General features: G+C 31.4%; 1 protein-coding gene across 1 annotated transcript in view; it reads right to left on the bottom strand.

Annotated features, from left to right (window-relative positions):
* Positions 1–14073, bottom strand: part of LOC127734992 (dual oxidase 2-like) — a 53375-nt gene that overhangs the window by 26845 nt on the left and 12457 nt on the right. Inside the window, exons 7-16 of the mRNA XM_052245050.1 lie at positions 13501–13606; positions 12603–12726; positions 11121–11220; positions 9344–9437; positions 8487–8674; positions 7731–7915; positions 6116–6237; positions 3711–3875; positions 1782–1895; positions 1027–1244 (exon numbers count right to left, since the gene is read on the bottom strand). Coding sequence (XP_052101010.1) covers positions 1027–1244; positions 1782–1895; positions 3711–3875; positions 6116–6237; positions 7731–7915; positions 8487–8674; positions 9344–9437; positions 11121–11220; positions 12603–12726; positions 13501–13606 — 1416 coding nt within the window. The remainder of the gene's footprint in view (positions 1–1026; positions 1245–1781; positions 1896–3710; positions 3876–6115; positions 6238–7730; positions 7916–8486; positions 8675–9343; positions 9438–11120; positions 11221–12602; positions 12727–13500; positions 13607–14073) is intronic.

The following is a 14073-nucleotide window of genomic DNA, read 5'->3' as shown; positions in this document are numbered from 1 at the left end:
CATAGTGTAACAGAACAACACGTGAACAAATTATTAAAATTATTTGAAAAACTTGACTCATCAGATTGAAACAAAACACACAAAAAAACTAACAAAAGCACTTAGACAATAAGTATAGATCTGAGAGCACTCACAGTGACTGAAAGTTAGTTTAAAGCCAATAACAACTAATGAAAAATAATGTATCTAAGATAAAATAGCAATAAATACATACCCAATTAATTAGTCGGAGAAAAACATGATCAATGCCAAAATATAAGTATCGATAGAATGTAGGACCGTAAATGTTCACAACTGTTTAGCAATAATATTTAGTTATGTTATAATTTTTTATTCATTAATAACAAAATCATTGTTTTAACGATAAAACAATATTTAAAAATCATATTACAGTGTTAAATTCATAACCTTTCAGAATACGTTTATTGAAACGATAAATAAGTTTACACTCATCGGATCTAAATTTTGTACCGGCTCTTTTAACAACATAACCGTAAAAAATCGGTTGTGGTATCCCGTTTTTAATAAATTTTCTACAGGTACAGCCACACTTCCGAACCAAATCTTTTTTTCTACGAATAAATTAAGTCAAGTCATTAGTGGTAACGAAATCAACGATTTGATAACTTACCAGTGATACATAGATTACGTTCATTGAAATCTAAAACGTTACTACAGCCACCGACATAGCGAACGAGTTGGGATATATATACACCATTAGATGGTACTAAAGGAACGACGCCGTGCAAAGTAACGAAAATTAACAATAGGGAACTAACAATCGTCCATTTTGTCGTTACTTTTGTATAGATTTTCCCGTGTGTAACTGATATATTTAAATTCAGAAAAGGACAGTTATTGCTGTCTATATGTGATTTTTTAAAGTAAGTTCCTCTAGGTAAATTTTGCCAGTATGTTTAGAGAATTCTTGGTTAATACTTTGTAAAAAGTAAAGATTATTTTAGATATTTATCAGCAAAGTTGAAAAGATGGTGCCATGAATTTATTGCTCGTGGATAAAATTACCAAATCTATTTCTCCAGGTAACCTCACAGAAAGCATGTTGTTTTCATGGTCAGTTGATATTCGGAAATGAACCTTCTGAGCAGTCCCCTCTATACGTCTAAAATCCAACATCCTAAGTGGTTTTCTACGTAAATCATTTACATGAATCTTCTTTCTCTCTTTGTCAAATACTATTTTATCTGTTCTCTCTCCGTTTTTAGGTCCAACCCATTCAACAACTAAATATAGAACATTAATTAAGTTATAAGTTAGAAAGTGTAAGCATAGCATGTTCGAAATACTTAAAGACATGAACGTTTATACACTACCAATACATTTCTAAGTGTTCTGTACGGTTTTTGATCCTTTTAAATGCTTATTGTGTATTACTTTCAAACAAGCCTTTCTCATGAAAGCTATTCAAGAAATACGTGTCATTGGCACTATAACCTGTAATATATAATACTATTATTTTGAAATACATAAATATAGGCTATTATACGAAATATTTAATATTTTTTTAAATACATCAAAGAGGCAATGACATTAAAAGATTATAACTGATCAGAATGAATAAAAGGGGTTATGAGGTAAACATCAATAAGAATTAAATCGGAGAACAAAAATAACTGAATTTATTTGAGTGCATTAATTAAATGTAATGCATATTCATTCCCAAAGATTAAATCGTAATGGACTTGTCATTTTCTATGTCGATTATAACTCAAAATTTTTTAAACAATAATGTTCACACTATAATATATAAATTATGTTACCAGTAAAAGTATTTGGATCAGCAGTTTTTTGTCGTTTTGGTGCAAGTCTTTTTCGAGCTTCAGCAATTTCTTTCTGTTTTCTTTTGTTTAGGAATAACATTATCCCGATTGTAGCTGAAAGGGAAACAGTTTCGTTGAACTGTACAAACATTAATTTTCTTCATAATTATAAATATGTAATAAGCATTGATAATTTTCATTGTAAGCACTATTAAACAAAATATATTTATTTCAATTACATTTGCTGTATAAACATAGAGTGGGCCTGTTTCCGTCTGTTGTATTCAGCATCTAATACCGAGAATATGTAACATCATATCACTGTTTTCATACTTTGCTCATTCCAGACAATATGAATATTTGCACTATACACGTGTGATGCGCATCTATATACGTCTTTCAGTATTATAAGCAAGTTCAGTAGTCATATAGAAGAATTCATATCATTGAGAATAATATAAAAATAAGAAGATGTGGTATAATTGCCAATGACACAACTCTCCACCAGAGACATAGAATAACATAGATGTTAACACCTATAGGTCACCGTACGGCCTTCAATAATGAGCAAAACCCATACCGCGTAGTCAGCCATAAAAGGCCCCGAAATGACAAATGTAAAACAATTCAAACGAGAAAACTAACGGCCTGAATTATGTACAAAATAATGAACGAAAAACAAATATAATATACAGCAACAAACGACAATCACTGAATTGCAGGCTCCTGACTTGGGACAGGCACATACAGAATGAGGAGGGGTTAGACTAGTTTGAAGGCGCTAACCCTCCCCTAACCTGGGACCGTGGTGTAACAGTACAACATAAGAAGAAAATATACAAATCAGTTGAAAAGGGCTTAACTCATCAGATCGATACAATAAATTCATAAAAGAGCCAAGATTCTATTATCCAAAGTTTTGAGGATTGTACATCGGTTTTATTTTATTCTTGATAAAATATTTGCTACTCTTCATCTGATTCGTGTATATTTTCATCAATTATCACAATATTTTGAATCAAATTTCCAAAGTAACATTTGTAAAAGAGAGATGAAAGATACCAAAGGGATATTCAAACTCATAAGTTGAAAACAAACTGACAATGCAATGGCAAAAAAATGAAAAATGACGAAAATACAAACAACAGTACACACAACACAGCATAGAAATTTAAAACAAGCAAAACGAACCCCACATAAAACCGGGGATGATTTTGTAGAATTGTATTCTTACAAATCATAACAGCTCCTAGTATGGAATTTATGAGTTTTGATTAATAAGTGAAATGATGCTAGTTTGAACGACCGAATGAAAATGTATACCAAAGCTGTTTGACTTGGTCGTTTACAAATGATGTTCTTTGCCTTTTTAAAACTGGTAATAGTATTCAAGACGTTTAATATCATTATCTTGTCTTTATTATATTATATTATAGAATAGAAAACATTTAAATTGTTATAGAAATGCTTCCCTAAACGGCTGTTAATAGTTTTTAGTGCATGGCACATGTTTTGAGGATGTTTGACTAGCAGTTATGGGTTGACCACCTCCTTAAAGATTGGCTAATACTGTCTCTAGCATAGTCAATTGATTGCCTATATGAACGGCATATAACATCACGCCCCAAATGCAGTTTTTATTTGAAAGCATAGTTAATTTAACTATGTCCTATAAAATAACTTATTTTTTAACTAGACCTTAACTATTACCAGCTTTGACGTGTGTCTGAAGTTGAATGAATGTAAAAGTTATTTATTGCTATTTATTGTAGACGATGAAAGAAAACATTTGTAAAGCTATCAATGGTTATGTTCGTGTGTGCAATCAATTATAGGATAACTTATAAGAAATATACTTGTGTACTAGCCTTTTTCTGGTAAAGTGCTGAAAATGAAAATAATAATATTACAATGAAGTATCTCACTTACCAGGGACACATAGTCCCAGGAAAACAAATGTTAATGGAAAAGAAACTTCACTTCCAGAGAAATAATCATAGTGTTGTAGTCTGGTGCAATTTTCAATGGTTATTGTCGAATTGACCATCTGGTTTGAGTCTGCCTTTAGTTGTACTGGTTGCGGACATGGGTCATCTAAAATAGAAATACATAGAGACCTAAAAGGCTATTCAATATACTTACAACTTTAATTACATAAACGAATATATACAAAAGTACTTCATCAACTACAATAAATAATGAAAACATAACTTTATAAATGACATGAAGTATGTGCTCATATGAAATTCCATAGATTTCCTAATGTAGAAAATTGTGAATTAAACCTGGTTTTATAGCTAAAAATACCGCGTCATGAGAATGTCAGTTGTATATCTACGGATTATGATCTGCAAGAATTGATCTTACATATACGTTGATCTCTTACAGAGGGTCTAACCAAACAGAGATAATTGGATTTGGTATGTTGAAATTGTTTAAGAAAACGTCTGAACTTTATTGAACAGCGTACAACATTTCGAGGATAAACATGAACGAATATATTTTACTGGTAAATATTTCTGAAAAGATACATGGTTTTTCTATCTTTTAATCGGAAATGGTTAAAGATAACAGTAGCTTAAGTATAGTAAAATTAATTAAAGAGAAAATCGTTCCGTTTAAAAGACGTTTGCCTACTGTTCATACGGAAGAAAATCAGTAGGGCTTAAACTGAACTTTTAAGCCAATTTTATTATCAACATATATCAAATTTCGAGAGAAAGACGTCCTGTTTTCACGAATTTTAAGGCTCTTGTTCTTAATATATCTTCTTCCGTTTTCATATAAAAAACAAGAGACGCAAATAACGGATAAAAAGTGCAAAACATTTCACTGTAAAGCTTTGGGAACGTATCAAGCATCTTTTTGTTTTCATATTTATTTTATCACATTTTCATTATCTCCTGTCAATAAACGTAGATACTTTTTGCAGTTTTGAGAATTCTTCGGTTCATAGGTAAATAAATAAGGAAAAAAACCTAAATATAACTATCTCTCTTCTTAATCCTTGACCTTGAATTGACAGCAATTGCACCGTTATAATGTTCGATTATCGAAAATACATATAAAAAGTAAATAATCATTCGAAATGTGTATGTTACAGTTACAGTTACATGAAGCTTGATCATTTTAAATTAAATAATTTGCCTAGTGTCACCCCACTTTAACACGCAAAAATGAAACAGGAAAGTTAGATAATTCTACAATGAAAAATGAGTTTCGTTAGTCTTCGCTAAGATAGGAAAAACTATTAAGTGATTTCCCCGTCTCATGTCAATTAACATAGATACTTATTAGTGTAGTATTGAGATTTCCTCGCTCCAAAGGTAAATAAAAACAACAACAACAACAACAAAATGCAACCATGTCATTGTATACACATTCGCTTTTTAAAAAAGATATTAATGGATATACACCGTTAGATATACTAATAATTGCAAAGAACTTTGGCTTATAGATTTTTTTTCAGACATGAACACATGTAGTTAAGATATATAAACTGACTGTTGATATAACTGCAATCTTTTTCTTCTCGGGACTGACAAAAAGAAATTGCTAATTTCTATGATAGTTTTAACTTTCTTTTCAGTTGTCGATGATATGCATTTATACATGCGGTAATAATTCTGGAAGACAAGTTTTTAAATCCGTATATGATAAGTCTGAACTTTCAATTTTCATTATGTTTTGCGAACTTTTAAATTCAATACAGTTCTTTTTTTTCATGTCTATTTTGAAATTATGAATTAATTTTATTAGTGATGGGTCGGAAATAAGAAACTGACATTTCTCAACATTATACCTTGATTTGAAGGCATATTCAACGTACTAATGGTTGATAATTACCGTGTGAAAAAAGGAGGATCATATAAAGTCCAATCGAAATGTGTCAGATACAGTCGTATGTTCGATTTAAGTATTTCTGTTGAACTGATTTGCCTAGTGTCACTCCACTTTAACACCAAAAAATTTAAATTGGAGAGTTTAATAATTCTACAATAAAAAGTTAGTCTCTTTAGGCTTTGCTGAGATAGGGTAATAAATGAAAAACAGTTCAATTGATTTTCTAAAAATATGAAGAAGGAAAACATTGAAAAGATACTGTAAAATTAAAACAACACAAAGAACTTCGACAACAGATGCAGTCGGAAAACTTCGTGCAAAACGACCGTATATGACCGCATATCACTATGATTTATGCATATCATATCTGAATATAACTATACTGAGATCGTGTGACAAATGTCTTTGTATATGTTTTATTATGGTAAATGACAACGGAAATGATTTTGGATTTGTTTTGAAAATTACTTTTGTAAATACGAAGTTCTTACCGAAACTTAGGAAAACATCACTTGGAAGTTCGTCACTTTTTATTCTCGTCACTTTCAGAATGATGTCTCTCAAAGTTACGTTGTTGATTTTATCAATCGTTGCGTCATCAAACTGGCGAAATCTAAATAAATTCGAAATCAACTGCTCCTTTAACGTTTGAAAAGATATGGTTAACTAAATATCTATAGTGCTTTGCTTTCTTGTCGCTTAATCTTCTTTCGAAACAAATAAGTTATTTTTTGTTGTGAATACAAAGGAATAAGATGTTAAAATATGTTTTCGTTGCGTTAGACGCAAGTTTTTTCATTCATATCTTCAGGAATTGTTGATATATTTTAAGACGAATGGAAATTTACATTCAGCAGAAGACATCATTCCAAGCGGAAAAAAAAACATTTGGGTTCATTTATACTTCAAAATCAATCTCAAAACAATCATACTTGTGATAAATTCAATAAACGTTATAAATCATGTTTTACAAACGGTGTGTTATTAGAAAGCAATATTTCAAACAGCCTTGCTCTGGCCTTTTATCCTATCTATTCAACTTATATGCACGGAATATTCCAAGCTTATATTCAAAACTAAAGTAAATTCAAACGTTTTGTAGCTGTTGAATGTGTGATGTTCAAAATATCATTTTCGTATTTGATTAGTGCTTGAAGTGAATCATTATTGTGTCTAAAAAGGTTTAAATAATAGATCACTTCGGCAAAAGACAAACAGAATCATTGATTTATAATGAAAAAAGTTGAATAACAACTCCCCCGCGGAAAGCAAGAATATGGCAATCATAGTATATGTCCAAAAAAGTTGACATGTATAGCTGTTCTTCTCTATTAGAACTTTGGATTTTGATTAGCATCTGGGGACTTTTACAATTTCTGCATAATCTAAAGTTTTTAAAAAGTATGCATTCTGAAATGAAATATACTCTGAATATAAAATAAGGAGACGTGGTATGATTTCCAATGCGACAACCTTCCACCAGAGTTCAAATGACGTGGATATATGGCGGTATTAAAAAATGAAAACAACACTTTTTTAAATTTCGTGCGTCTGGAGCGCTTTTTTTGATTTACCTTCATCAGGAACTCAAAGCCGAATACATGAAAGCTAAGGATGTATTATAACAGTTGAAGAGCTATATGACCAAAAAAGACCTAAAATAATGGACAAATTCATCTAAGGTCAACTTTGCCGGATGGAGTTGAAACCTTTGTTTATAAACGGAAAATTTAAGAAAGGTATGTTATAAATCATGTCAATTTTGATGTACTGACTACTAAGCTAATGATACATTCGTGGACTGATAATCCCCAGCAGAGATAAGAAATGTAATAAATGAACACTTTATAAATGTCATGCGTCCGACACACTTTGTTGGATTTAAACATGTTTATGAGTGCTCAACCCTCCTCTAAGTTGGGACAGTCGTGTAACAGCACAACATAAAAACAAACTATAGAATTTAGTTTCAAAAGCTTACCTCAATAGATCGGTACAAAGCACACAAAAAAAACAACTGACTAACATAAAACGTCACCAGTGAGTAGAATATGTTTTTCATGTACACATGTAATTACATTAATTTACTATATAAATAATCATTACCTTTCATCTGTATTTTCATACCAAAACCTATCCCCATGTCGAATGCGTAAGAACTGATCAAGAATTATGTTTCTGAACAATGGCCCTGGTCCATCAAATGTTGTTTCTAACATTCCTCCAACAAATAGATCAAGTTCGTCAGGTGCTGAACTGTTGCCATATAAACTCCGTACTCTTTCAATTGCCTTATGATAGTAAAAAATACGATAAATGTGTATATAACTGAAATACTTGATACTCATGTCTGCACGCTTCACTGTTGGAACCTACTCAAGTCTGTAAGTTAAAAAACTATCAATCCATATTTCAATTTGATTGACAGTGATAAATAACAATGTGCCAATACTTTATCTTCTAAATCAATTGGTATTTTGTCTGCAATCAAAGATTTCTTAAATGTAACTAAAAAATTTAAAAACGAAGGGGACTATTTTTCAGATATACTGTAAAAATTTAAGGGGAAAAAAAACAAAAATAAACATGAGTACAACGATTCACTTCGAAATTCCAGATATAGCTTATTAAAGTTAATACTCTATGCTCAAGAAGAGAAAGGTTAAGAATCAATGAAGCTTCCTTTAGGGTCCTCAATGCTCTTCAACTGCGTACTTTGTTTGGCCTTTTTAATCTTTTTTTAATTCGAGCGTCACTGATGATTCTTTTTAGACGAAACGCACGTCTGGCGTACAAAATTTCAATCCTGGTATCTATGATGAGTTTATTTAAAAGACATTTTGTAGTTTACTCAATACTAACATCGATTAGGCTTTTATTGATTTTTCCACCATTAACAGTTTCGTTGTTGATGCCGTTCCAGTCCACACGAGGTAATCCATATGCCTGTCTGATGTCGTTATATCCAGGAAGACCATGATCTCTAGCTCTCTGTATATTTAAAGCTGCTAGATCGCGACGAGAAAAATCCAAAGTTCCAAATAAATGTTCTTAAAAAAAAATAGATGTTTTTTTTATTTTTTATATCAAAAATAGGTAAAAGGAATGTTAAGCAAAAAAATGGTTAACATTTTTAATACTCGGAGAAATTGCGTTCACATGGTTCATAAAGGTATACAAATATTTAAAGGTTGTAACTACCGCTAATACAATCGAATCAATATGGATGACTTCTTTGATTACCAAAATATTACAACTTTTCATAAGACAGAGATTGTACAAAAGACAACTTATTGTACGGACGGACGTTCAATTACAATAACTTTGCCCTCTTTCCAAAAAGGAGGAACAATCAAGCTGTCAGTATTCGTATTTGATTTATTTTTTTCCCATACTAGTGATTTATAGAGACAAATGATTAAGAATTTTGAATGGTAATTATATATAAACCATGGATAATCGAATTTCTTGTTATGTGTTCCAAAGACAAATCCGAATAATTCTCATGGTGTTTATTTAATGGATGAAAAATGCTGACGACCAAAGAAAGAGCTATTTACTTAATTGACGTACCCTCACAAACATTAAAACGGTATAATGTCGAACTTAAATACAATAAAAATTAAAGACACAGTGCATTCACATCATTTATCATTTGCTTAAAGCGTAAAGCGTACGTGATATTCGTGTTTATTGGAAAATGAAAGACACTAAATTACCTCTCAAATCAGGAACTAAAATATGGTCTTCCTGTTCGCTTATTGTAGATGTCATCCCACGTATGAGTCTATCTATATGAGGTTCAACTGTTTCCTATAATATCAAATTATTGAACGACTAAGTTACATTTTACCATAAAGGTGTTGGTACTTCGCAGTATCAGTAATTAAAGTCAGCTTTTATTTTGTGTTTTTCGTGATTTTTAGTGAAACTGACAGTTTTTATATTTTATCAGAAGTATTTATTATTTCTTTTCAATTTCGGGTGGTTTTATTTGGGTATCAGTTTCATTATCACAATATAATGCAAAATAGAAGCTATATACAGGGAATAGTTTCGTTCCGAGGGTCACGAAAAAGGGACTGCGAGTCGAAAATGTCACATGAAATCGTTAAAATAACAAATTAACAGAATCGTAGCCTTACCAATAAGTCATAATTAAGTTGTTGAGCAATAATTTCAAAATGGCGTATATATCGACTGACACAAGTACATTCGCATCATACGAGGACGCGACAACGAAAAATTAAATAAGCATGTAATTTAAGAAAGAAAAAGAAATTGGAGGCCCAAAAGTATGTGCTGCACTTTATAAATATAGCTGGTTCACAAACCACGCCTCTTTTGGATGATATTAAATATTCATAAGATATTTCGGTTTTCTTTCACCTACAGGCTTCTTAATTTTAGTATATATGTAAGACTCTGAACCGCGATGGTCACGCTGATGTGCGATGTTTTGACGCTGAAGTGTGTTTTCGGCTGTTGTCTGCTCTATGGTCGGGTTGTTGTTTCTTTGACACATTCCCCATTTCCATTCTCAATTTTATTTTGATCACGCTGAAGTGGGATGGTTGCATTGAGACGCTATCCTGTTGATAGCTACGCCGAAGTGCGATGGTGGTAGCGCTGACGTGCGATGGACTTAATAAACTTTATTTTCAATGCTTTCCATGTTGATGTAGAAGTTAATTTGTTTGATCACGGTAGAAGCAGTTTTTTCGGGTTTTTGGGTTAATAAGGGGCTTATAAACTTTTATTACTACGGGAAACGAGGAATGATTGGTGGAGAGGAGAAAGTTAACCTTCTGATAGCGGATTTTTTTCCCAAAACAGCAAAAGGTTCTTTTTTGGTGCGATGGAGGTAGGTATTCTCTAAATACATATAGGTCCGCAGATAGACTCTTCGTATCATAATATTACGGTAAACGAGGAACTCATGAGAGGAACCAAGTAAATGAAAGACAAAATGTTAACGCGGAATTATGTTCACAGGCAGAAAATCAAAGAAGACGATCTCCCATTTAGTATGCATCTGTAACTAAGGACATACATAGACAATAACGAATGCAAATTTATATAGTAACTATTTAAAAAATCTACTTCTCATAATAATTGAACATCTGTAGATTTTAAACTAGCCATCACGCGTTATATAATAAACCATCGCACATCAGCAAACAGACCACCACACATCAGAGAACAGACCATCGCACTTTAGCGTGACCATCGCACTTCAGCTTTACCATCGCACTTCAGCGTCCCCATCCGCACCTCCCAGTCATACATATATATTAAACTGAGCTTATAAACAGTAAGGAACGGAGGCGTATGAATGATGAAAATATACCGAACAACCCTATATGTAAATCTTTGCCAAATAGTTATATAATTTCATTCCAGTTTATTATTTGTAATGAAACATCCTAGCAAAAGTTACACACACAATTTTTGGCGGAAAAATAAATTGTTTACTAGAATTTCGATAGAGCATACCTGACCAACCCAATAGGCATTACACAGTCTGATGGCATGAACTTTGTGCGATGTTGGAGACGATACTGTGCGATTACTCTCGTATTGACAATTGACATCCCTGTAAAATAGTCAAATAGTATGTGATAAAGAGGAATATAACTTGTAACAAATTATATTTGCAAATAATTATCGATAAAACCAAATATATAAAACATTTGCAAATGTCGATGTACTGAGTAAAATAGAGCTATTAACATAATAGTTAAAAGGAATACCTGTCAAACATAGGTATAAAAGTTTGTGGTCAATAATGAAGTAGCATCCAGGTTTTATGAGTGAATAACGATGCTTTTACAGGTTAAAAGTATTCCATTAGTGTATGTATGTTACAAAAAGGATATCAAATGAGTTCAAATAAAGTACTTTTAAAACATAAAAACAAAATACACATACAAAAGAATTCCTATAAACGACTTGATAATGCTGTATGCACATTTCCTACAAAAAATTGTCGTTAATTTGTACAGGTTATTTGTTAACATCTGTATCAAGCGTGTATTTAAGGGCTTTTTGACATAAAACGCTGACTTATCGTTTTCATTTACAACCTTTCTATAATGTTCAAAATTATTATTTAAACTATCCAACAATGGAAAAGAAGAACACTGTAAAAGTTGTATTTACAGTACAATTTAGGAGTTGTAAGTGATTTACAGTGCAGGGAAGTGGAAATATTCGCGTATTGATTGTAATGTATGTTTTCACCCGAAAAAAAACAATATACACTCTAAAAAGTGGACTCATTCACTTTACCTACCGTAACTTATATGTGAGTTCTTAATTTAATAGTATGATACTATCAATTTTGTTTTTTTTTCTTAAACTAAATTGTAGATGCTTAAATATTAATACTTTGGTAAATTTGGGTTAATTTTGAAGTTTATCAAATATCAAGCATAACAAAGTAAACATTCTATAAGCAAAAGCTATATACGGTTTCTTTCAGATACAGAAAATAGTACAGATACAAATAATTAGTTTTTTGGTTCATTATGTTCGGCTTTATGAAATATTTTAATCCTCCACACACACACACACACTTTGGATTGTGGTTTTATTCCAAGTTATTCATTAGATAAGAATTAGTTGAGAGTACTGAAATTTGTATTATCACAATTTATGAATTCCGTGCATAGTAGACGGTTTGGTCGCATAGTTCAAGTTATTCATTAGATAAGAATTCGTTGTGAGTACTGAAATGTGTATTATCACAATTTATGCAATCCGTGCATAGTAGACGGTTTGGTCGCATAGTTCAAGTTATTCATTAGATAAGAACTAGTTAAGAGTACTGCATCATACAAAGTAAACACGTATAATCACAATTTATGTAATCCATGCATAGTAGACGTTTTGGTTGTATAATTTTCGAACATTTTTTTGCAAGAGATGAAATAGTTTTGTGAATCAAACATTTGCGTGCACATCAAGCCACATTACCTAGTCCAAATACCAGGTGTAACTACCGTATGTCCCCATCGCATTGCAGCAGTTTGAAATTCCTGGGTAATACCAGGATGTATTTCTGAACTGTAACCATTGAAGCAAAACTGTTCTCCGCAAGCTGGTTAAAAATAACAGTCATAATTTAGGACAAGCATTGAATCATATGATATAAATCATTAATTAAATAAAACTAATTAAAAAAAACATTCTACACACATCTAGACTTCTTGCTCGTACATTAAAGAAACTGAAAATAAGGAGAGAATCTGGTAAATTTTCATATAATGTATTAATAAGTTCATATCAGCCCTCTTTACAATATAATTGTTTTGCAAAAAAATCTACAGTCGTGATTGTATTTCGTCAGCTTTGGCGAGTTTTTCACTTCTAACGCTTGATGGTTTTCTTACAGAAAAAAAACTTCAGTTTGTCATATAGGTACACAAAATGAGGTGGTGATTATTTAAACATTTTTAAAACAACATCACCATTTGTGATTCTGTAGCATAAAGATTTAATTATAAGAACTGAATGCTTCTTTTTGTAGTTTTATAGGTTTGTTTGAACGTGCGCACATTTTTAGTGTGAGCTTCCACGCTCCTATAAAATGTGCATCGGTAACGCTTTTACACCAAAATAAAAACTACAAAAAAGCATTCCATTTTTAAATACAACCGAAAGTATCGCCTTTGTAAACAAAACAAAAAAACGAGGTAATACGGCTAGAATTAAAGAATATTAATACTATTTTTTTCCTCTCACTTAATGACAAGAGATTTTATTAATTTTCAATAATGACAATGGCTGAATTTACTGAATTATAGATTATTATTATATTATATATTATACGACTTCGTGAGAAGTTATATTGCAGCTATAAATAGATACATACGTTCTGACTGACTTCTATAATAATTGGGAACTTTGAAAAAGGTGGTACTGTCCGCTGGGTCTGTTATTTGAAGCCATCTTGGTAACCAATCACGCATTATAATTTTCTGAAATCATTTTAAAAGTGATAAATATGAAACGAGAATGAAATTGAAATATTAAAAAAAAGAATGAACTATTTAATTATTTTGTTTGAATATGTGCCTTGTAGTATTGTAGTATAATTTTTGTTGTTAATTATTTTGAATACTGCTAAACACTTAAATGCAGAATACTATATAGCTAGTATGTACGTATCAAGGTAAACTGACCAAATAAGTTTGTTTTTTTAATTAACATTTTGAAATGGGCTCATTTTTTACTGTCGAAATGAAGGGATATGGTGTGTAAATTCATGACACAAGTTATTTATGCGCACTTTACAAATCCAATTGGTGAAGGCAAATTCGTGAGATACAGGCAATTAAAAAAAATCGCTCTTGTTGGTTCCATAAAGTTTGGAAAAAAATGTTTAAGGGATATTTGTTATCATTTAGTCTTTATATGAACGACTAAAGCTGCATTGGTTTGTAGT

Source organism: Mytilus californianus, unplaced genomic scaffold, assembly GCF_021869535.1.
Source record: "Mytilus californianus isolate M0D057914Y unplaced genomic scaffold, xbMytCali1.0.p SCAF_3, whole genome shotgun sequence".
Classification (NCBI taxonomy): domain Eukaryota; kingdom Metazoa; phylum Mollusca; class Bivalvia; order Mytilida; family Mytilidae; genus Mytilus; species Mytilus californianus.
The sequence above is the reverse complement of the archived record's forward strand: the minus strand, read 5'-3'. Positions and strand labels throughout refer to the sequence as shown.